Consider the following 24,812-nt stretch of genomic DNA (forward strand, 5'->3'; position numbering starts at 1 on the left):
GGCAGGGACAGCCGGGGGGGCTCGGACAGCTCGGCACCGGCAGCCGACACCAGGGGGCTGTGGGGTGCCCATGCTTGGCTGGGGACCCCTTTTTGCTCTTGGGGACACCACTCCCCAGCAGCCCATGAACCCCGCCGGTGCCCAGGGACGTCCCCTCCGTCAGCCACATCCCATCTGTGCACAGGGACCCCCTGCCCCCGGGGCGGCCGAGCCACCACCCCCAGCCGCCCCCAGCCCTGCCATCCCCGAGACACTGGAACCACAACTCTGCAAACGCCGCGGGTGCCCAAACAAAGGCAAAGAGAACTTGGGTGTGAAAAACATGAACACAACTCTTTATTAACAACAACACAACTACCTACAACTACTGACAAAAACCACAAGTAACTACAAAACACAACTATAGAAATACAACAACTATAGAAATACAACAACATAAAAACTATAGAAATATAACAACTATAGAAATACAACTATATACATCTCTTCCTCTTCACAGCTCCAGTACGTTGCCTCGAACTCCCACTGGTCTGCTGCCCCTGGAAGAAAAGCCAGCGGCACGGCCGTTTGGCTAACGAGCAGCGCCTCGCCGAGCAGAGCTGGGGCTTCCCGAGCCGGCTCAGCGGCAGCAGCTGCTTCGGGTCGGGCTTCGCCCTGACGGGCATTCGATGGCCACAGCCCTGGGACACGCTGGGGACAGCGGGACTCTGCCGCCAGCGCTGAGCCCCGCCTGGGCTCGGGCTTACACTTGCCTGTCCCGGCCCTAAGAAACCGCTCCCGGCCCAAAGTGGAGGGGGGCTCAGGGCAGCGTGCTGGGGGCCGTTGTGCCGCCAGCAGGAGGGCAGCGGGCGCCGTGTCCCTGCAGCGGGGACCACCCAGCCCAGCCCCAGCCCCAGCCCCATCCCGGTGGCAGGAGACCCTCCCTCCCTGCGGGCAGTGCATGGGGAGCACGTGCCTGTCCTCCTGATGGCGGGTCCACATCCATCGCCTCCTCCTCCTCCACATCCACCTCCATCTCTTCGATTTCCTCCACCTCCTCGACCTCCATGTCTTCCTCTGTCTTCACACTCCCGGCAGCCTCGTCCGAAGCCTCCAGCGCAAGTTCTAACATCCTAAGACAAGAGGCAAGCAGAAAAGTGCATTGGTCCTGCCCTGCCCAGCTGAGTGGACCCGTGGGACAGGGCTCTCCACACCCCTGCCCATCTCGCCGGCCAGGGAGAGCCGTGGGCACATCCCCAGCAGGAGCTGGCTGGACCTGGGCAGCTCCTTGGCCACCAGCACCCACCAGAGCTGACGCCCCAGCGCCTGCAGCTGGAGGCTCCTGTTCTTCTGCATCTTCATCATTTTCGGGTGGGGCACAGTCTTCTGGATCTGATGGTGCAGAGAGGGCAGGGGTGAGCAGCCCTGCTCCCTGCCCCGCGGGGCCACGGGCGCACACCCCGGGGCCCCCACACACAGACCCCGGCCCACGCGTGGTGTGCCTGGGCGCCCAGAAGCTCCTTACTCGGTGCAGGCGGCCTTTGGGCTCGGCGCTGCTCCGCTGGCAGGGCTCAGCTCCCACGGCTCCAGCCTGGAAAGGGGCAGCGCAGGCACCGGCTCAGGCTCCGGCCAGCACCCGCCTGCTCCCGCCGAGCATCCCTGCGGCACCAGCCCGGGGCAGCCTGGGCTGTGTGTGGGGACGTGTCCCCCCGCGCAGGGATGCTGCACCCCAGCAGGGCATGAGCAGCCCAGAAGGGCTTCTGCCAGCCCCTGGCCTTGCAGGGGTGGGGGGAGAGGGCGAGACAAGCTGCCGGCCCCCCCACCACTGCGGGGTGCCCAGCTCCGGGGAGTGGGGCCATACCTCTGCCAGCGCAAGCGTCTTCTTTCCCTGGGCTTTCATGATGCCACCGAGATGGCAGCACACAGACGAGGAATGAGGTGTCGGGAGAAGTGCACAGGGGAAGGGCTGGGTTCTGGGTCCGAGGCACCAGGAGCAGGGCAGAAGGGCTGCGTGGGCAGTAGGTGAGCAGGGCTGAGTTGTGCCCGTCGCCGGGCACTGGCAGTTGCAGATGGAACACGGGCCATGGCAACGGGAGCCCCAGTGACAACTGCGCAGTGGGGATGGGGACGAGCCCCCTTAAAGCGGGGGGCAGCTTTATACATACATACGTGCCCCCCAAAGTTAAGAATCCCAACACATTACACTTCATCCCTGTCTTCAGTGGCTCTTCCTAACCATCCCCTCCTCCCTGGCAGTCACACACACCCCTCCGGAACGTTCTTCTCCAGCTATTTCCTGCAGGAGCTGATGTTCACCTCACATCTCATGGCCATCCCTGGCTGGTCTCTGCTCTCGCTCTGCATCTGTACAGCACGCGGTGCTCACCAGTGCCCAGGGACCTTTCGCCAGTGACCAGCACACCAGTTGAGACCATGGTGTGTGGCAGGGCTCCCCGGGCTGCTTGTGCCCCCTCCAGCTCTACGGCAGGAAGAGCATTGCCCATCTCTGCCACGGCAGCAGATGGAGTTACGACAGCCCTTGACAGTCCTGGTGGGTTATTGCCAGGGCAGGAATGCTCACAGCAGCTGGTGGAAGCCCGTTTGTCGGCTCTTTAAGCAGTTGGGTTTGCCCAGGGCATTGCAGGCTGTCTGTGGGACGCGGGGGCAAGTGGTGCCCGTCCTTCCCAAAGAGGTCTGGACGGATGGAAATGCCAAGGAAAAACCCAGCCCGTCCTCACGTGCAAGTGCCAGCCCAGGCTCCAGGCAGCGCCCTGCAGGCCTTTGAGCCGCCCACCCCTCACCCTCCTCCATTCCTTACGCTCTCATCGTACAACAGCTCTTACGGGTTTGGAGGTGAGCAGCCATAACATAGACCCAAAGGCAAAGCCCCACAGCAAACCCGGCTACAACTCCGAAAAGCAATCGACAGCTCCCGCTGACACCAAGAGGGTCATGGCAGTCTGTGGGCAGGGCTGGAGCCTTTCCTGCTGGTGGCACCTGAGCCAAGGCAGCTCCTCGAGAGCACCCAGCTCTGCTGGGACGGGCCATGCCCTCTGCGTGGGCTCTGACGACGCTGGGACCCTCGGAGGCCGGGCAGCGCGGGGGCAGGTGAGCAGCCCTTGCCCACGGCTGCAGCATCGGGAATTCCCAGGGCCTGGGCAGGTCCCTTCCAGCGCAGCCCAAGGCCGTTTGCGCTGGCACAGCTGGAGGGAGACCCCGGCTCCTGCTTTCCGGGAGCCGAGCAGCCCGTGCAGAGCAGGGTCGGGAGAACTGAACCTGGCGAAGCAAAGCTCCTGCTGCGCCGGTGGATGAGCCTGGGACCCCCGGCTCTGCAGCGGAGTCGGGGCTCTGCCCCTTATCTCGGCCGTTCGCCGGCCAGGGCTGCTGCGGTGGTGTCATGGTTTGAGAAAACCCATAACAAGTTATTGTCGTTTAGGTAACTATTCGATCACCTGATGACCCCTCCCCACCTGGAAACGGGAATCGGGAAAAGCAAGGCAACACGAGGGTTGAAATAAAAATAGATTTAATAGGAGAAGACCAAATGATTAACAATAACACGAAAGAACCAGTATCGATCCCGATACCAATGTAAGATAGACAAGGGTCATTTCCAGCCCGTTCCATCAGCAGAAGCCGTGCACTCCCCACAGGGGACTCCCAGCAAATGTGGGACACTGCGAGCGCTGCGGCTTCGGGAGGAAGGGAAGGGCTCAGGGCTCCGGCACCGGGGCAAGGAATTCTCTGGGCCGCCAGCATCAAGGGAGAGAGAGAAACTACGCAGCAAACTTTCTAATTTATATTGCATGTGGCGTTCAGGGTATGAAATAATCCTGTTGTCCAGCCTGGATCAAGTGCCCGCCTCTCCCTGCTCCTCATCCCTGCACCTGCCAAGGCTCAAAAACACCCAGACTTTGAATCCCACAAAGCCTAGCTGGCTAGGAAGTCAATATTGTCACAACTTCAGTCACTAGAGTCTTCTAAAAGTGCAGGTTTTCCAAGCATTGGAAGAGAAGTCATTCCTGTGTGGCTCAGTCCAGTCGAGGTGTCACCGAAGGTGTCCCCTGGCCCGTCCCTGTGCCCGGGCCGTTGTTGTCCTTCAGGGCAGGAGCTTTGAGGGCCCCAGAAGGGCCCCAACTCCCGAGGGGAGGAAAAGGCCAAAACACCCAAACCCAAAGCCAACCCTACGTTTGCTTGGACCGGGGAGACATTCGGGCATCCCCCAGGAGACAGAGCTTGGACTCGGTCCCCCCAAAGCCCAAAGCTTTCCCAAGCGGCTCTCCTTCGGCTTCGGGGCCCTCACAAAGCTGAGGGAGCAGGAGGCCAAGGGCTGGCCATGGCATGGGGACAGAGGGGAGGATGGGGTGTCCCCCAGGAGACAGAGCTTCCCCTTTACCCCCCACACCCACGTTTGCGGGTGATACCCAGCTGGGAGGTGCCCTTGGCTCTCTGGAGGGACGAGAGGCCTTGCAGAGGGAGCTGGCTGGACGGGAGCATGGGGCCATGGCCAGGACAACATACTCTAGACTTGGCTTCATGGGCTCCTGAAGAAGTACCACAAAGAAACACACCTGGCTTTTGCCCAGACCAGTCTACCAGGGGAATTCACTTATTCACCATTCAAGTCACAAGGTTTCAGAGCCCGTAACTCTTAATGCGTGCGCCTCTGAGCAACAAATAAAGGAATCGTTTACCGAGCCAACGGTGACAGCACTCATTCCTCCTCCTCCGTCGCGGTGTGGTGTCCCCTGTGTCACACTGGGAGGCACAAAAGCCTCAGCTGCTGCTGGATCCGCTCCAAAAGCTTTGTGAGGAAGCTGATGGTGTCTACTCTCCAGCTTGGAGGTTTGCTCTCTACTGTTTCCATAAGGCACCACATTTGGACCAAAGCGCCAGAGATGCCGGCCGCAGGAGGCAGCACTTTGCAGGTGTTTTCCCTCTCTCCAGCCCCACGGCACTGGGGGTGATGGGCACAAGGACCCTTGGGGTCTCCCTGGAGGGATGCCCACATTTTCTGCATTCCTTGTCCAGTAACAAGGGTCCCCTTCTTGCTCTCTCCTGTCAGGGGACACTACACCCAGGAATCAGCGCTCTGCCATTTTCTTTGGCCACAGCTGTTTCATCTGCGTGTTTCCACGGCCAGGCCTGCGGCCCGAGAACACATCCAGGGTGACAACGACACTCTCACAGTCACACCATTGGAGCACCGGAACAGAGGAAATTTGCCACTTTTCAAATGGCCCCCACGGTTTAGGGGGTGCAGCCCCACTTGTCTTCTCCTCCTGCGCCTGTATCATTTTGTTGAGGCGTCGTCCCAGCAAGAAGAACATTTCAACATTTGTTAGCAAGCTTCAGTCATTTACACCTTCATTTCTGACCAAAAGGAAGTACAACATAGAGCTAGTGCAATACATAAAATGCATTTGAATTATAGTAACCCTAAATTTGTGTCATCTCTTAAAAAAATAAAAACATCGTATCCTATGGATGTTATGTATTAACCCCTGCAGCTCCGCACCAGCTGCCTCCTCGCACGTGGCCATGTTTTCCCCCAGCTGGAGGACGCAGTCCCACAAGCCTTGGTAAACACTGGTGCAGGCGGTGCCTGATGCCAGCAGCCCGGCCAGGTGCCCTGCCAGCCACCCACGGGATCGGCGTCAGCGCCCACACCTCGGGGCGCAGAGCCCACCTCCCCCCGCCTCCTCTCTGGGCATGGCCCGGCGTAAAGCACGGCAGGACCAGAAGCAAAGACCTGAGCGTGGGGAGGTTCAAAGCCTTAAAGAGTTTGCCTTTTGCATCTCTGTGGCCTGACCCTGCCTCGTGCCCCGTGAGTCTGAATCGGCCATGGAAGAAAGAGGCTGACCCTTTGATCCCCCACCTTTTCTACGGAGACTGGGGCAGATGGGAAGTCTCGCGGGCCACCCAGCGCTGTGTAACCAGAGCTTTTCAAGCTGGACTGCCTGGGACACGGCTGGGCAGGGCTTTTGTGGGAAGGGAGAGGAAAGCACACCGAGGTAGGGGAAGCAGCACGTTCAGCCATCAGCTGCTCCTCAGTTTAGTGTCAGAAGCGTGCTGGAGAAGACGTGCCCAACAGCATCCAGCCTACGCTGCTGCGGGCTATGCTGGCCGAAGAGCAGGAGCTTAAAGAGAAGGCTGAGACCGTGGTCGGGGAAGTGCTGGAGTGGGGGAAGGCGCTGGATCAGCCCCTCCACGTCTTAAGGAGGGCTCCCCATGGGGTTGGCGGGAGGTTGTTTGCCCGCGCCAGAGAGGCAGAGCCTTTGGACACTTCTCCCACGGATCGAGGGGAGGAATTTGGACTGGAGGCTCGAGAGATTGTGGCGAGCGTGTTGGGGAGCTTTGGGCAGTGTTTGTTCCTGAGGAGGTGTGCGGCTCCTGGGGCACAGAGCCCCCAGGCAGCTCCACCAGGCAGACAAGAAAACGGTTGCCCCCAGGGGGTGCCTTGTGCCTTCCTTCCTTCCGGCCAGGCCATACTTCCCGCAGTGTTTTCCCTCCTCTTCCTCCCTCCCACAGCCTGGGTCAGGTGAAGACCCAGCTTTTGTCTCCTTTGGGAAGCTTTGTGGCCGGGCTATCGGAGGGGCTGCTCCAGCTCTGTTGAGCCGGGGTTCTGGCGGTCCTTGTGTCGAGATCCTTTCTCCAGGGCTCTTTCTCCTCAGAGCAAGCAGCCCTGCACAAAACCCTTGTTCCCGCCGCTCTGGGGACGGACGGTGGCGTCTCCCCCTGGGGACCGCTCTGCCACCTGTCCTTTGGGTCTCCTCGCTGCGCAGCGGGGAGGCAGGTCTATTGTGGAGGCCCAGAACGGTGCAGCGGAGCAGGTTCGAGCAGCCGGTGCCAGGGCTCACCCAAAGGGAGCTGCAAGCAGGGAATGGGAAAAACCAGGGCCGGAGGAGATGTCCCTAAATCAGGGTTCTTCACCCGCTGGGCAAAAACCAATCAACACACTGAGTCGAGATATTTGGCTTTATTTCAGTTCTGCAGAATCGGGGGCCGGGCGTTTCACAACAGCCAGCACACCACGCGTTTCCGACAGTCCCAGGTTCACAGTGATGAGATACAGCCCATGGGTGAGCTACAGTTCCCTTACCAGCCCTCATCGTACATATGCATTCAAGCCCATGTTGGGAATATTTTGGGAGATCCCCCTCATTAGGCCAATTAAGGTTTAATTTCAGGAGTTCAGCTAAAGTTCCATCACAGTTCTATTACAATTCTATACACAGTGCTCCTGGAACTTTTTAACCCTATTCTTGTGACAGCCCCACTCTAACCTTTTCCTAACCCATGACCCATGTACCAACCACTCTCTGTTTCCTTCACAAACAGGACAAAATGCCTTTTATTCCAAAAAGGTAAAAACCCCACTCCCTTTTTCCTTCAGAAATAGTACAAAATGGCTTTTAGTACAAAAACATAAACCCCCACTATCACTAGCACATGCTGCAAAATCTAAACAGAACAAATGCACCCCCCCTGCCCACAGGAAAACAAACACAGTCCAGGGAAGGGCCCAAGACGGGAACCCCGCGATGCTGCAGCTGCCCCTGGGCAGGACAAGGTTCAGCGCAGCTCCCGAGTCTCTGCCACCGGAGCAGCAGCTTTGGCCTTCAAGGTCTTGAAGTTCCTGGCCCATCTTTGCACAGCACTCAATCCAGTCCCGCTTCTATTTTCCGTCTTGCGCCAGCTGCGTCTGCGGAAGGGACACCTGAAAGAGGCCAAAGGCTGAGCTCAGACAAGCCCACGCTGGTAGGACCAGCCCTAGCTCCACGGTACCGGCTCTCGGGGAAGACGCACCCTCTAACGCCAGCCCCGACAAACACTTGCTCTTCGGGGAATGGAAGTCACAGGCTCCCAGAGTCACCCCGGCCTCAGCTCAGATTATCAACAAGTTGACTTTCTCTCTGGCTTACCATTCACACGTACAACCCCGAGACACGACACGGATATGAGAGAGAGAGGTTCCTACAGGATTAAGTCACCCAACTCTCCTTTCCAAGAGAGAGACGGGGGCTACTGCCACCTTACTGCCACAGGCTTTTTCCTCAGCAGGAGAGTTCTGGTTACACAAGGCACTGAGGAACTCTTCTGCTCTCATCTGCCTTAAAAACGTGACAGCTAGCGCGTGAAAAGGGAAAATGGAAGGGTCAACGAGGTGACTGAGGCCCAAGGGGAACGTCCTTAGACTATTCCCTATCTTCCATCCATTTCCTTTTCTGAGTTTCCTCCAATCCCTCTCCCACCCTGCCTGACCCACAGGCACCACAGAGACCAGACCTCGGGGAACGATGCTGTCTGGCCATGGCCAAGGGACGCGTCTGACTGGGTATTCCCACTGCCTGCCGGTCTCCCTTCCCGATGGCCAAACAAAACTCGGGCCACAGCATCGTGCAGAGCTGTGCCCATCAGCACAGCCACAGCGGCTCTGGATGAGAGCTTTCCTGCTCCTCACCCGGTTCTGCAACTCAGCCAGTTGACGACTGCAGCACGTGTGAGACTCCTCCTGGGAAGAAAAGGCAAGGATTTCCCTTTGGTCTCCAGTTTGGTCAGGGTCTATGTTTATGGTCTATACTCAACTTCTATGAGGTCTATGCTGGGGGGCTGCTGCCATCATTCCTCCATCTGGCCAGAGCCTCCTCCCACCAAGGAAGATCCTGGTCTCACCTGCTGAGACACCAGCATCTTGTGCTGGTCAGACTCGGAGAGAGAAGATCTGCCTGCATCTGTCAGCGCCCAAGCTCTGCAACATCTCCTCAGTCTCCTCCGTTCACGTTCCACCTGCACGTTGGGTAGGAGAAAGGGTCACAGAAACCTGCCACCACACAAGGAGCAAAAGGACCTCTGGACATCCTGGCAAGGAGATGGCTGCTCAGAGACTGTGAATTGCACCACAGAACGCTGGGGCCAAAAAGCACTCCAAGTAGCCCACGGAAGAGAGCGAGCAGGAGGAAAGACTTCCTGATGCCAGAGTGTCCAATGGGTGCGGATGGGGACACTGGGGCAAGAAGGCTGGTACCGCAGTGAATGTGCATTTGCGAAGGCAACGGGGTGCCAGAAGAGAGAGAAAAGATAAAAGCGTGTGGCCACAGGGGACAGTGGGAGAGGGAAGGAAACAAGCCAAGGACTCCACAGTGCTGCCTCTGGAAATGCGGTGTCTTCCAGAGGACCGTGATGCTGCGCAGAGGCAGCGAAAGCCTGGTCTACCTCCTCCAGAGTCCTCCTGAGCTCAGCATTGTGTTGCGTCAACTCCGTCTTCTCCTGGTCCAGCCTTGCAACTGCTCGCTGCAGACGTTCCAGCCGCTGCGACAGGAGTCTCTTCTCCGAGAGCCAGGACAGCCGCTGCCCTTCTGCAATCGCCTGCTGGGCATTCAGAGAGCAGATGATGGGAGTGGTGCCACAGAAAGGAGAGAAGGGCCAGAGTCAACACATCGCGGAGAGTGACCATGGAGGAAAGGACAGTGCTACGTCCCTTCTCCTCCTCCTCCCGGCCCACAGCCCAAAACAACACTCTCCCTTCCCAGGGGCGCTCCTCCACATCGCCTCGGAAAAATCCACACAGGTTTGCCTGCATGCTTTTCGCCCTGTGGCACAAGAACATGCTGAAAGCACAATGAAGCCTTCAACCTCACCAGCCAACGGTACCATTTCCATTCTCTCTAATACCCTGGGAAAGCTGGACCTCAGGAGTCTCCATCTCTGAAAGCATCCTCTAAGCACCACCAGTGTCGCTGCTGTTCAGCCATCCTTACAAAATTCTACTACGTTTAGTACATTCGCTTGGTCAACTGTGCCCTTTCCTTTCCATGCCAAATCCCAACCGCCACACATTGCTTAATCTTGCCTAGATAGGAGAGAACCAATCACCCACGCACAGCTCTTGGACTCGCATTAATTTTAACGGCAAGCTGCGTAGTTCTTTCATTAGTTCTGGGCTTGACGGAAAGCGTTTGAGCAGCTGAATGGTGAATTACTAGCAAACATTTTCTTCTCGGCCCAAGCACAAACACAGGCTGGGCAGAGAATGGATTGAGAGAGCCCTGAGCAGAAGGACTCGGGGGTGTTGGTTGATGAGAAGGTCACCATGAGCCGGCAATGTGCACTGCAGCCCAGAAAGCCCTCGGCAGCCTGGGCTGCATCCCCAGCAGCGTGGGCAGCAGAGAGAGAGGGGATTCTGCCCCTCTGCTCTGCTCTGGGGAGAACCCCTGCAGTGCTGCCTCCAGCTCTGGGGCACCAACAGCAGAAGGACATGGACCTGTTGGAGCGGGGCCAGAGGAGGCCACGGAGATGATCTGAGGGCTGGAGCCCCTCTGCTGTGGGGACAGGCTGAGAGAGTTGGGGGGGTTCAGCCTGGAGAAGAGAAGGCCCCAGGGAGACCTTAGAGCCCCTTCCAGTCCCTAAAGGGGCTCTGGAAAATCTGGAGAGGGACTCCTGATCAGGGAGCGGAGCAACGGGAGAAGGGGGAACGGTTTTAAATTGAAAGAAGGGAGATTAGATATAGGGAAGAAATTTTTAGAAATTGTTCGATATAAGGAAGAAATTCTTTGCTGGAAGGCTGGTGAGCCCCTGGCCCAGGTTGCCCAGAGAAGCTGTGGCTGCCCCATCCCTGGACGTGTTGAAGGCCAGGTTGGACGGGGCTTTGAGCAACCTGGTCTAGTGGGAGGTGTCCCTGCCCAGGGCAGGGATGTGAAACGAGATGGTCTTTAAGGTCCCTTCCCACTCTAACCATTCTATGATTCTATGGTAAGGAGCCTGAGAAGAAGAGGAAAAGTGGGGCTGGCAATTCATTAGCCAGTGGTCGTCCCCTGAAGCCATCCCAGTCTGAAAAGGGGTGGCACGCTTCTGAGATGTGCACCCCGGTGGAGGCATGCATTTCTGTGCTACCTTGGAGAAACACAAGGGCTTTCTCACGCTCAATTTCTCCCCTTTGTTTCACTCGGGGTCAAAAATGATGCCTCGTGGTGACAGATTGGAGGAGGAGGAGGAGGTTGTCTCTTGCTCATTTGCTTAAGCACACCGACACCAGAAGTACCTCTACCCTTAATGAATATTTAACAAAGACCTCAACAAAAACTGAAACTGTCTTCCTATGCAATACTATTTGAAAGACTGATACAACTCCCCAGAACTGAGGTACCCACTCATATAATTTCATTAGCAGGAAATGAAAATGAGACACAGTAGATTTTACAGGTTCAGAAATTGTTAAAATACAATAAGGCCCAGGCAGAGGTAATACAACCAGTACCTCTAGAAGAGGCTCTGCACCACTTCAACCTCGGGAATTAATGTTCCAGTAAAAGTACACAAAAGAAAGAATAACTTGTGTACTTGGTGGGAGGGGCCATTTTTTTTATGGCTAAGGTTTCTCAGCAGGAAAGGTGGAGGAAAAACAGACTTGGATCCACCACTCCCACCTAAAAGCTGCAGCCAGTCTCCCCCTGGGGACCGCTCTGCCACCTGTCCTTTGGGTCTCCTCGCTGCGCAGCGGGGAGGCAGGTCTATTGTGGAGGCCCAGAACGGTGCAGCGGAGCAGGTTCGAGCAGCCGGTGCCAGGGCTCACCCAAAGGGAGCTGCAAGCAGGGAATGGGAAAAACCAGGGCCGGAGGAGATGTCCCTAAATCAGGGTTCTTCACCCGCTGGGCAAAAACCAATCAACACACTGAGTCGAGATATTTGGCTTTATTTCAGTTCTGCAGAATCGGGGGCCGGGCGTTTCACAACAGCCAGCACACCACGCGTTTCCGACAGTCCCAGGTTCACAGTGATGAGATACAGCCCATGGGTGAGCTACAGTTCCCTTACCAGCCCTCATCGTACATATGCATTCAAGCCCATGTTGGGAATATTTTGGGAGATCCCCCTCATTAGGCCAATTAAGGTTTAATTTCAGGAGTTCAGCTAAAGTTCCATCACAGTTCTATTACAATTCTATACACAGTGCTCCTGGAACTTTTTAACCCTATTCTTGTGACAGCCCCACTCTAACCTTTTCCTAACCCATGACCCATGTACCAACCACTCTCTGTTTCCTTCACAAACAGGACAAAATGCCTTTTATTCCAAAAAGGTAAAAACCCCACTCCCTTTTTCCTTCAGAAATAGTACAAAATGGCTTTTAGTACAAAAACATAAACCCCCACTATCACTAGCACATGCTGCAAAATCTAAACAGAACAAATGCACCCCCCCTGCCCACAGGAAAACAAACACAGTCCAGGGAAGGGCCCAAGACGGGAACCCCGCGATGCTGCAGCTGCCCCTGGGCAGGACAAGGTTCAGCGCAGCTCCCGAGTCTCTGCCACCGGAGCAGCAGCTTTGGCCTTCAAGGTCTTGAAGTTCCTGGCCCATCTTTGCACAGCACTCAATCCAGTCCCGCTTCTATTTTCCGTCTTGCGCCAGCTGCGTCTGCGGAAGGGACACCTGAAAGAGGCCAAAGGCTGAGCTCAGACAAGCCCACGCTGGTAGGACCAGCCCTAGCTCCACGGTACCGGCTCTCGGGGAAGACGCACCCTCTAACGCCAGCCCCGACAAACACTTGCTCTTCGGGGAATGGAAGTCACAGGCTCCCAGAGTCACCCCGGCCTCAGCTCAGATTATCAACAAGTTGACTTTCTCTCTGGCTTACCATTCACACGTACAACCCCGAGACACGACACGGATATGAGAGAGAGAGGTTCCTACAGGATTAAGTCACCCAACTCTCCTTTCCAAGAGAGAGACGGGGGCTACTGCCACCTTACTGCCACAGGCTTTTTCCTCAGCAGGAGAGTTCTGGTTACACAAGGCACTGAGGAACTCTTCTGCTCTCATCTGCCTTAAAAACGTGACAGCTAGCGCGTGAAAAGGGAAAATGGAAGGGTCAACGAGGTGACTGAGGCCCAAGGGGAACGTCCTTAGACTATTCCCTATCTTCCATCCATTTCCTTTTCTGAGTTTCCTCCAATCCCTCTCCCACCCTGCCTGACCCACAGGCACCACAGAGACCAGACCTCGGGGAACGATGCTGTCTGGCCATGGCCAAGGGACGCGTCTGACTGGGTATTCCCACTGCCTGCCGGTCTCCCTTCCCGATGGCCAAACAAAACTCGGGCCACAGCATCGTGCAGAGCTGTGCCCATCAGCACAGCCACAGCGGCTCTGGATGAGAGCTTTCCTGCTCCTCACCCGGTTCTGCAACTCAGCCAGTTGACGACTGCAGCACGTGTGAGACTCCTCCTGGGAAGAAAAGGCAAGGATTTCCCTTTGGTCTCCAGTTTGGTCAGGGTCTATGTTTATGGTCTATACTCAACTTCTATGAGGTCTATGCTGGGGGGCTGCTGCCATCATTCCTCCATCTGGCCAGAGCCTCCTCCCACCAAGGAAGATCCTGGTCTCACCTGCTGAGACACCAGCATCTTGTGCTGGTCAGACTCGGAGAGAGAAGATCTGCCTGCATCTGTCAGCGCCCAAGCTCTGCAACATCTCCTCAGTCTCCTCCGTTCACGTTCCACCTGCACGTTGGGTAGGAGAAAGGGTCACAGAAACCTGCCACCACACAAGGAGCAAAAGGACCTCTGGACATCCTGGCAAGGAGATGGCTGCTCAGAGACTGTGAATTGCACCACAGAACGCTGGGGCCAAAAAGCACTCCAAGTAGCCCACGGAAGAGAGCGAGCAGGAGGAAAGACTTCCTGATGCCAGAGTGTCCAATGGGTGCGGATGGGGACACTGGGGCAAGAAGGCTGGTACCGCAGTGAATGTGCATTTGCGAAGGCAACGGGGTGCCAGAAGAGAGAGAAAAGATAAAAGCGTGTGGCCACAGGGGACAGTGGGAGAGGGAAGGAAACAAGCCAAGGACTCCACAGTGCTGCCTCTGGAAATGCGGTGTCTTCCAGAGGACCGTGATGCTGCGCAGAGGCAGCGAAAGCCTGGTCTACCTCCTCCAGAGTCCTCCTGAGCTCAGCATTGTGTTGCGTCAACTCCGTCTTCTCCTGGTCCAGCCTTGCAACTGCTCGCTGCAGACGTTCCAGCCGCTGCGACAGGAGTCTCTTCTCCGAGAGCCAGGACAGCCGCTGCCCTTCTGCAATCGCCTGCTGGGCATTCAGAGAGCAGATGATGGGAGTGGTGCCACAGAAAGGAGAGAAGGGCCAGAGTCAACACATCGCGGAGAGTGACCATGGAGGAAAGGACAGTGCTACGTCCCTTCTCCTCCTCCTCCCGGCCCACAGCCCAAAACAACACTCTCCCTTCCCAGGGGCGCTCCTCCACATCGCCTCGGAAAAATCCACACAGGTTTGCCTGCATGCTTTTCGCCCTGTGGCACAAGAACATGCTGAAAGCACAATGAAGCCTTCAACCTCACCAGCCAACGGTACCATTTCCATTCTCTCTAATACCCTGGGAAAGCTGGACCTCACGAGTCTCCATCTCTGAAAGCATCCTCTAAGCACCATCAGTGTCGCTGCTGTTCAGCCATCCTTACAAAATTCTACTACGTTTAGTACATTCGCTTGGTCAACTGTGCCCTTTCCTTTCCATGCCAAATCCCAACCGCCACACATTGCTTAATCTTGCCTAGATAGGAGAGAACCAATCACCCACGCACAGCTCTTGGACTCGCATTAATTTTAACGGCAAGCTGCGTAGTTCTTTCATTAGTTCTGGGCTTGACGGAAAGCGTTTGAGCAGCTGAATGGTGAATTACTAGCAAACATTTTCTTCTCGGCCCAAGCACAAACACAGGCTGGGCAGAGAATGGATTGAGAGAGCCCTGAGCAGAAGGACTCGGGGGTGTTGGTTGATGAGAAGGTCACCATGAGCCGGCAATGTGCACTGCAGCCCAGAAAGCCCTCGGCAGCCTGGGCTGCATCCCCAGCAGCGTGGGCAGCAGAGAGAGAGGGGATTCTGCCCCTCTGCTCTGCTCTGGGGAGAACCCCTGCAGTGCTGCCTCCAGCTCTGGGGCACCAACAGCAGAAGGACATGGACCTGTTGGAGCGGGGCCAGAGGAGGCCACGGAGATGATCTGAGGGCTGGAGCCCCTCTGCTGTGGGGACAGGCTGAGAGAGTTGGGGGGGTTCAGCCTGGAGAAGAGAAGGCCCCAGGGAGACCTTAGAGCCCCTTCCAGTCCCTAAAGGGGCTCTGGAAAATCTGGAGAGGGACTCCTGATCAGGGAGCGGAGCAACGGGAGAAGGGGGAACGGTTTTAAATTGAAAGAAGGGAGATTAGATATAGGGAAGAAATTTTTAGAAATTGTTCGATATAAGGAAGAAATTCTTTGCTGGAAGGCTGGTGAGCCCCTGGCCCAGGTTGCCCAGAGAAGCTGTGGCTGCCCCATCCCTGGACGTGTTGAAGGCCAGGTTGGACGGGGCTTTGAGCAACCTGGTCTAGTGGGAGGTGTCCCTGCCCAGGGCAGGGATGTGAAACGAGATGGTCTTTAAGGTCCCTTCCCACTCTAACCATTCTATGATTCTATGGTAAGGAGCCTGAGAAGAAGAGGAAAAGTGGGGCTGGCAATTCATTAGCCAGTGGTCGTCCCCTGAAGCCATCCCAGTCTGAAAAGGGGTGGCACGCTTCTGAGATGTGCACCCCGGTGGAGGCATGCATTTCTGTGCTACCTTGGAGAAACACAAGGGCTTTCTCACGCTCAATTTCTCCCCTTTGTTTCACTCGGGGTCAAAAATGATGCCTCGTGGTGACAGATTGGAGGAGGAGGAGGAGGTTGTCTCTTGCTCATTTGCTTAAGCACACCGACACCAGAAGTACCTCTACCCTTAATGAATATTTAACAAAGACCTCAACAAAAACTGAAACTGTCTTCCTATGCAATACTATTTGAAAGACTGATACAACTCCCCAGAACTGAGGTACCCACTCATATAATTTCATTAGCAGGAAATGAAAATGAGACACAGTAGATTTTACAGGTTCAGAAATTGTTAAAATACAATAAGGCCCAGGCAGAGGTAATACAACCAGTACCTCTAGAAGAGGCTCTGCACCACTTCAACCTCGGGAATTAATGTTCCAGTAAAAGTACACAAAAGAAAGAATAACTTGTGTACTTGGTGGGAGGGGCCATTTTTTTTATGGCTAAGGTTTCTCAGCAGGAAAGGTGGAGGAAAAACAGACTTGGATCCACCACTCCCACCTAAAAGCTGCAGCCAGTCTCCCCCTGGGGACCGCTCTGCCACCTGTCCTTTGGGTCTCCTCGCTGCGCAGCGGGGAGGCAGGTCTATTGTGGAGGCCCAGAACGGTGCAGCGGAGCAGGTTCGAGCAGCCGGTGCCAGGGCTCACCCAAAGGGAGCTGCAAGCAGGGAATGGGAAAAACCAGGGCGGGAGGAGATGTCCCTAAATCAGGGTTCTTCACCCAACATGCAAAACCAGTCAACACACTCGGTCAGGATATTTGTCTTTATTTCAGTTCTGCAGAATCGGGTGGCGGGTCTCACTCGGGGGGGAGCCCCGAGCGGGTCTCCTTTGCTCCCTCTTCTTCGAAGGAGGGATTTAACACCCCTGGGCTGGGCGTCTGCTGGGGCGTCGCCAGGAGGAGGGAGAATTTCCCTTTTGGCTCCTCCTCCGGAGGAATTTTAACTCTTTTTTCCCTATGAAATGTGGCAGGAGGCGGCGGAGATGCTGCGTGCTGGGCCGCCTCGGAGACCCGAATCCCATCCCCTGGCTGATTATCATTACACAGGTAAAGGAGGAGAACAGCTCCCGCCGTTCCCTTTGCTCTGATTGAATTGAGGCTTCCAAATGTTCTTTTGGGGTGGGGAAAAGAGTAGTTCTAATCCCTTTCCAGGGCTTTTGGAGGCGGGGGATGCCTATTGTAATAGTCTGGCTGTTGCTGGTTAATTCCTAGGCTCGGATACTTGGACACCGGTGGAGGAGCAATTGTTTAAAGAGGCTTTTTACATGCATAAGAAGAATTTTCGCCTCATACAGAAGCAGGTAAAGCCGTTAGAGGGAGGCGCAGCTCGTTAGCGTGGGCAGTTTCAACCCAGAAAGTCATATTTTGAGTTGCGTGTTGGAATGCTGTTCTTAGGACCCTTCTTCATGCTAAAAAACCACCGGTACGAGACAAGTTTTTGCCCTGGTGTGATGGCAAGGGACTATTGAAGAAGAAAACCCGTTTCGGCTGCACTCGTCCTCGCCTGACGCAGAAGAAGCGCCCGAGACGCCCGGAGGAGGAGGACAAGGCTGAAGACGAGGTAGAAAAGCTGCGGGGGGAGGGATTTTTGTGCCAGCTTCCGCTCCTCCATGAAGCCATCTGGGAAAACATTCCTTAAAATCCAGCGGATTTGGTTCACAGAAATATTTGTAACTTTGTGGTGGTAGAAACGGGGTGACGGTGTCACTTCGGTGCTATAATACGGGTTTTCTTTCAAGGTCTGGTCCTCCCAGAGGAATTAAAGTGGTTTTTTTCGACTCATTAGTGTTCAGAGTCCACCCGGGCGGGGTTGGGCTGATAAAACGCGGCACCTCCGGCGCAGAAAATCCGATTCCTTTGCCGTCCACAGCTGTTTCAAGCTATTTTTTACCTGATTTACAGGCCCTTTGGAGCACAAAGAAGAGGCGGCGCGTCATCCCCAAGGAAAATCCAAAGTCGGAGAGTCAGGAAGAGAAGCCCCGCGACAACGGCAGCTCCTCCATCAATGCTGGCGCTTCCTGGTGCTGGGACGGCAGCGCCGGAGATCCGGGATTTTTCCCCTGCGGCGAGTGTGGAAGGTCAGCTCTTCCTTTTTCTTCTCAAAAGCGGCTGTTTTGTGGCTCAAAAAGCAGCCGTGGGGGCAGCGGGGGAGGGCAGCTGGAGGATTCCCCTTGCCCCGGGGCCGCTTGGCGGTTTTCATTGACTTTCAACCCTCAAAAATGTGTGTTTTCGGAGTCGGGGAGACCCTCCACCAAGCCCTGAGGTTCAGACCGGTGGCCCTCCCTTGCGCAAGAATCCCGGCGCTTCTCCTTTTTGACCAAAAAACCCTCAGGATTTGCGGCCTGAGGCTTCCCCGCTCCACTCGCTTGCGCCGAGCAAAATGCCTCGCGTTTCAGTTCAGCCTCATTTAAGCGATGGCCCAATTAATTCTAATATTTTAATCGCCCACGATCTGTCCTGTTGAACCACCGACGTCGGAAACTCTGTCGTACCACGCAGCAAAGCATAAGAGTTCCCAAAAGGAGGAATAACGGAGCTTGGTCTCACAAATTTACAAAAACCGCCAAAGACTTAAAACTGCCTTTCTTTTCTAACTTTCAGGGTGTTTGAGAAGATCCAGGGGAGAAACGCCCACATGAGATTCCATCGCCCCAAAGGATGATGTTTAAAAGGGCCCCGGGAGCTCTTCTAAAGGGTGGCGAAGCCACAAAAGCCCCCGCATTCTGCTGACCTCCTCCCATAACACCTGGGAACTGACACCAAACCAACCACGAGGCCAGTTTTTACCATTTTTCTTAAAACCCCCCACTTTTTTCTCCGCATCCGGGCAGCGGCTGGGCTTTGAGGATTCAAGAAGACGCGGTCGCCCCCGCTCTAAAAAGAGAGGGAATGGGGGAAATGGCCCCAAAAGGGTCATCCTATTTAACAATGTGTTTCCCTGCTGGTGGTGCGCAGCATTTAAGATCTGGACTGCAGCGCCCTTGTGGTAGAGATAAGGTTAGTTTTCGTGTGTGGATTTTCATTTACTTCTTAAATTTGGTTGGTGAGTTTTCAAGTTCTTGCCCCGCTCCAGCTTTTTGCGCGATCATTAAAGGCTTTAAAAGTTGTTGCGCTGGTTCCGGGGCAGCAGAATCGGGGTGGTTAAAGGTGTTGGGTGGCCGTGAGGCGTCTCGGTCCTATTTCAAGCACCCGTTGCATGTTTATTTTATTAATTGGTGCTCATTTACATAAATTAACGTGGCGTTTGGGAGGGAACGTGGAGAGTTTGATTAGTTGAAGGGAGGAAATGGAAAGAAAGGCGTCTTGTCTCTACCAACGGTATAAAAAAGGCTGATTTTTTTTTTTGTTTTTTGTTTCCGGGCCACCACATTTTCATGGCTTTGTTTAATTTTTGCTGAATCTTCATGTCCAGTAGAGGGGAAAAAAAAAAAGTCTGTATTTTGGTTCTGTTTTTCTCTGGAAAGGACCAATGCTCAGGTCTGGGCCTCCATCAGCTCCTTTCCCCAGAGCAGAAGGCGGGTGGCAACGTTCTCCTTTGGCTTCTCAAGGCTTGTATTTTTCCAAAGAAACCTCAAAGTAACGTTTTTATCTAGCCCTTAAGGATTCCCAAGGGAAAGCGGCTGCCTTCCGAAAACGAAGACGGGCCTCCCAGGAAGGCCGGAGTCAGCGGCAGCCCTGCCAGCTGGGAGGACGGGGAGTTTTTAACCAACAAAACCTGGGGGCTGTTTCCTTTTCAAAAAAGAACCAGAGGTGGCTGTTGCAGCGCTGAGTGATTTTTTTAATTCCATCTGAGGGATGAGTTTTGAGCAGTTTGGCTCCGGAAGGGGGGTGAGAAAGCGAGTGCGGGGAGGTGGCGGCAGATTGTTGAATAATTACTAAAATGGCCTAAATATAGCATTGTTTAGACATTAAGGAAAGTTATAAAATCAAAAGGCTTCTGAGGTAGAATACAGCCACAGCTGGCATGTGAAGAATGCGACATCTGCGGTTCCGTATACAAGGTTGCAGAGACCAAAGACTCGAGAGAGGCCGTGCTAGTTCAGGAGCACGACTAGACTGAAGGTGCAGTCCACTGTTAGCGTATCCAAACCGTAGCAGTTTAATACATATTAAACGCGACTGGACTGATCGTGGCGAATTGGGCATCACTCAGAATTTAAACCCAGCTGCACCCGGCCTCCCACCTGGGTGAGGAGTGTCAGAACGCAAGGGGGGTTATCTTCTGCCAAAACTGCTTTGTCCCTTTTCACGCAGCAGAGGTGTCCCTGCCCAGGGCAGGGGGGTGGCACTGAATGGTCTTTAAGGTCCCTTCCAACCGGAACTGTTCTGTGATTCTCAATCTTGTACAGAACACTTTACGTTAAAGCTTGTTTGAATTGTATATAGAAGTGTGCGCTTCCGCACTGGTACCTGGTTTTGGTGTATTGTAGGAATATTGTCGTTTTCATTTCTGTTCAGAAATGTACATTTATGCGATTTCTAGGAGTGCGACCCACATACTGCTTACAGACGGCACGCGCGGATGGCAGTCTGACTCCCTTTTGTTTTCAGATCTCCCTATGACTTTATCTAGCTGCCTTCTTGGACTAGTTATCTGTTGGATAATCCCGTGTCAGTTGCTAGATCTGGAGCATAAAGTGGTTGGTTTTTTTCAGTTCCGGGATTACTTACAAAGAACGTAATTCTGAAATGCTCCAGTGCTGCCTCCTACTGTTCGTAACATTGCTTTGATGATCCTGGCTATAGCATATACGCTTTCAAATTGACAAAAAATTCTCATCCTGTTAAAGACTGGATGTAGCAGGACAGGTTTGCTGCCCCAAAACGTGACCCTTCCATGATCCAAGGTAAAGAACAAGGACACTCTAAAGCCCATTTCACTGAAGGCCATCAGCCCACTGTGATGTAGGTCAGAGCATTGGGAAGATTAAATAACCAGTTTGTCAGTTCTCAGGTGCCTCTGAGGCACAGTTACTTGCTACACAGTACAAAAGATTAAAAAAAAAAAAGCTCGATCTGCGCTTGGAACTCATTTCACCATCGGTTTGAGCAAGACACACGTATCCAGAGGCGTGAGGTGTAACCCAGCGATTACAAGGATTAAATACCGAACAGCACAATCCGTGCAAGCCCAGCAATGTATTTCCCACCACGAAAGGAATCGGTACTGACACGTTGTTATCACTGAATAACCGTAACTGGGTTAACGTTGCTGGAAAGGACCAGAGCCATCTACAGACGTCAAGAAGGGTCTAAAGAAGATATTTACCAGCGGCCTGCAGAAAACAAGTTGCAAGCAGAAAGCGGTGGATAAATACAGAGTATACAAGGAAAACTACTGGGTATACAAGGAAAGTATACAAGAGTATACAAGGAAAACTACAAGGTCCAACAACCTGCTGCTTAATAGCAACAGATAAATACCAAAAGGGTATTAGATGCCCTAGGTACCTAGATGCCCACCGCCTGCAAGATAAAACTGACACGAGACCAGGGCATAACCAAAAGGAATATGCAACAGTTCATATTGCATATGCAACATACGCAGCTTCAGAGAGTTACAAGAGGCTTAACTGAAAAGAAAATCAGTTCTGTTTTACCTCCAACCGGGACACTCTCTACGTGCACTGACCTCCAGACACTGTCCCACAGGCCTTCAAGGCACCTCTAGGAACAGCTGATGGCATTTGTGCTCACTCAGGTTTATCCCAGCACCCCCCAGACCTTCATGTCCCTCCCAGGAGCCTGGCTGTGCAAGGACACTGCTGTGTGCTCCCACTCTGCGCACTCACTCACGTTTGCTCTTCACTGATGTTCCTTCTCCTGGGCACGTTACTGGCCGTGTGCTTGAGAGGCATTTTGGGACAAGACCTGAGCCTTCAGGCACTGCCCTGACGCGATCCCCTCGTTATGATGGAAATGCTGTTTTGGAGGCCAGCTCTGTCACAGAAGTGCTCATTCCCTGTCCCTGCCTGCAGCCACAGGACCACCACACCACAAAACTGTCACCAAGCTTCAAGAGCACTCAAGCCTTATACCAAGAGAGGAGCTAAGAAGGAGAGCGCTGAAGTGGAAAGGGAGCAGCTCTGGGAAGACCAAGCGCTGGTGCTCCTTGACAGCGCTCCGGTGCCAGGACCTTTTCCCCTCCAGCGCTGCACGCAGGATCTGCCCCTGCAGCTCTAGAGAAGGTCTCAAAGGAAGGATCTCAGACAAACAATTCATTGGAAGGTCCTTTATTTTGTTAAAACAGAGAGGGAGGGTGGCTCCTCCTTTACACAGTCTCTGGGTCACACAGAAGGTGGATAAATACATAACTGGAAATGGCACAAATAATGATGTTTCTCTGTGGACAATATTATAATATAGAAAACAAAGCAAAAATACCCCAAACTCACAACCAAAACCAACCTGCAATGAGTTCCATTAGGAGTGATTTGCAGAAGACGACAAGCAGTTTAATGCTTCTGAAAGCATCCAGTTATCACTTTCCACACTGCATCCTTGAGCTGCTGGTTCCTCATGCTGTAGATGAAGGGGTTCACTGCTGGAGGCACCACGGAGTACAGAACTGCTGTCACCAGATCCAGGGATGGGGAGGAGAGGAAGGGGGGCTTCAGGTAGGCAAACACTGCAGTGCTGACAAGCAGGGAGACCACGGCCAGGTGAGGGAGGCACGTGGAAAAGGCTTTGTGCCGTCCCTGCTCAGAGGGGATCCTCAGCACGGCCCTGAAGATCTGCACGTAGGACACCACGATGAAAACAAAACACCCAAAGCCCAAACAGACACTGACCACAAGAAGCCCAACTTCCCTGAGGTAGGAGTGTGAGCAGGAGAGCTTGAGGATCTGGGGGATTTCACAGAAGAACTGGTAAATAGCATTGCCCTGGCAGAGGGGCAGTGAAAATGTATTGGCCGTGTGCAGCAGAGCAGTGAGAAAGCCACTGCCCCAGGCAGCTGCTGCCATGTGGACACAAGCTCTGCTGCCCAGGAGGGTGCCGTAGTGCAGGGGTTTGCAGATGGCCACGTAGCGGTCGTAGGCCATGATGGTGAGAAGGGCAAACTCTGCTTCAAAGAAGAAGGCAAGCAGAAAGACCTGGGCAGCACATCCCGCATAGGAGATGATGCTGGTGTCCCAGAGGGAATTGGCCATGGATTTGGGGAGAGTGGTGGAGATGGAGCCCAGGTCAAGAACAGAGAGGTGGAGGAGGAAGAAGTACATGGGGGTGATGGTCCCAGGCTACGGCGGTGATGATGAGGCCGTTGCCCAGGAGGGCAGCCAGGTAGATGCCCAGGAAGAGCCAGAAGTGCAAGAGCTGCAGCTCCCGCGTGTCTGCGAATGCCAGGAGGAGGAACTGGGTGATGGAGCTGCTGTTGGACATTTGGTGCCTCTGGGCACTGGGACCTGTCTATGGAAGAAAAAAAAAAAAAAAAAGTGAGAAATTAGAGCAGACTTCTTTCAAATAAAAGTATTCTATTGCTCTTAGAGCCCCACCCAACTGCGTCTCCCCTTTCAGGAAGACCTTTGGAAGGTCCTTTCTGTACACTCTGGTTGGTGCTGGCTGACAGTCCAGCAGGGAGCTGAGAGCTCTGCAGGATGCAGCCCTGCCCTACAGCCATGGGTAAAAAGGAACACGGGGTGATCTCAGATTAAATCCGCTTGTGGCATCAAAGGGCTTTTCAGCATTGTCATCCCAAATTCACCCGACTGCAGAGCAGAGCTGAGGGCACCTTTTTGTTGCTGTTCTCTTTTCCCACCACAGCCGAGGGGTGTTTTCAAGGCAGAAATCCCTGTCATTTCTGTTGTGCTGCAAGTGAAACCTCGTGGGTCCTAAGAGCCAAGGGGACCGTCCCTCCGTGCAGAGTGAGGACAGCGAGTTTGTCCATCGGAATTGCTCTCAGCTGCCCTGTGCTGGTACCTCTCTCAGCTGGAGGACAATCCCAAGCAGACATTCCCATGAGAAGAAACTGGACACTGCTGAGAGCAGAGGGAGACCATTTACAAGCGCAGGTCTCCCAACCCTTCATGCCATCTCTTTGGACCCGAGGAGGATCTCGGCTCTCCCCTCCCAGCCAGGGACACAGAGGGCTCATTGCGGCTGCCTACCTTCAGCCCTCCAGCTGGATTTACGTGGCCTTGGCACTGACATGTCTACTCTGTGGGGCTCCTAGACAACACAGAGATGCCACGGGAGAGCTGTGCCCTTCTGGAGGGCAGCGTGCAGCCAAGCAGGACGCTCCAGGGAGAGAGTCAACTACCCTAAAGATGGGGTATCCTGATGGGAGGGTCGTCTTACTCTCAGTCCCTCGCACTGCCGTCCCCAGAGCCCCAAAAATAAGTGGATTTGGATGCTGTTCCTCCATGGATACACCCGCGTGACAGGACATGCAGCATCAGCGTCTGAGCTGCACCTGAATCCTCACCCCTCACCACAGCAAAAAGAAGGGAAAGAACAACGGCAGCAGAGGCAAGAGGGGAACATGCCAAAGTTCTGCCAAGAGAGTCAGGACAGGGAGACACAGTCAGACACTCGAGCATTTCTCCTCTTTGGTGGTTGGGCTGCTGGAAAGGCAACTCAAGACTAAGTCACCAGCATATTAAGGGGTGGGGAACTCTACTGTGTGGGAGAGGAGACCACGAAATGTCTCCGGGGAAGGTATCCCCACTTGAGGGGATGGCAGGGAGGTGCCATCCTAAACAGGAAAAGAAATTCCTATCTCCCGCTACCCATCCATCCCACCAAGAGTGGAAAATTACAACTTTTTTTCTCTCAGGTAAATGCTGCCTTGTAGTCCTTCTTCAAAAAGACCATTAGCAAATGTCCTGGGGGTGATCTGGAGCTGGAAACCTGACCCACACAGCACCCACCCGACTTCAGAAGGACCCTGCCATGCCCTGGGTGGAGTCACTCATTCCCTCCATAGCTTCTCCCCACAGGGCCATGGGGAGCTCCCTGGGCAGGCTGAGAGCTGACCCGGGCAGGCAGCAGAGTCCCTGGCCCAGCACACAGTTCCCTGGGACACGGGGACCCTGCTCTCAAGGACGGTCCTGAGCACCCCTGGATGCACACCCACCTTCACAGCCCTGCAGCCATCCCTGGGAGAAGGCAGCCGACATGCCCTGTACCTTTGATGATGTGGTAGGGGCGCCCTGCTCTCGAGCACATCCTCGACACCAACGGAGCCTTGAGAGCCTTC

The 24,812-nt window shown here is 54.5% G+C and overlaps 1 protein-coding gene across 1 annotated transcript; it reads right to left on the bottom strand.

The window, feature by feature from the left end:
• Positions 1-22,071: 22,071 nt before the first annotated feature.
• On the bottom strand, positions 22,072-22,767 carry LOC128916731 (olfactory receptor 14C36-like). Its single transcript, XM_054218748.1, has one exon. It carries the CDS (start codon positions 22,765-22,767, stop codon positions 22,072-22,074), a length of 696 nt encoding a protein of 231 aa, XP_054074723.1.
• Positions 22,768-24,812: the final 2,045 nt, after the last annotated feature.

This window comes from Rissa tridactyla, chromosome 12 (assembly GCF_028500815.1).
Source record: "Rissa tridactyla isolate bRisTri1 chromosome 12, bRisTri1.patW.cur.20221130, whole genome shotgun sequence".
Classification (NCBI taxonomy): Eukaryota; Metazoa; Chordata; class Aves; order Charadriiformes; family Laridae; genus Rissa; species Rissa tridactyla.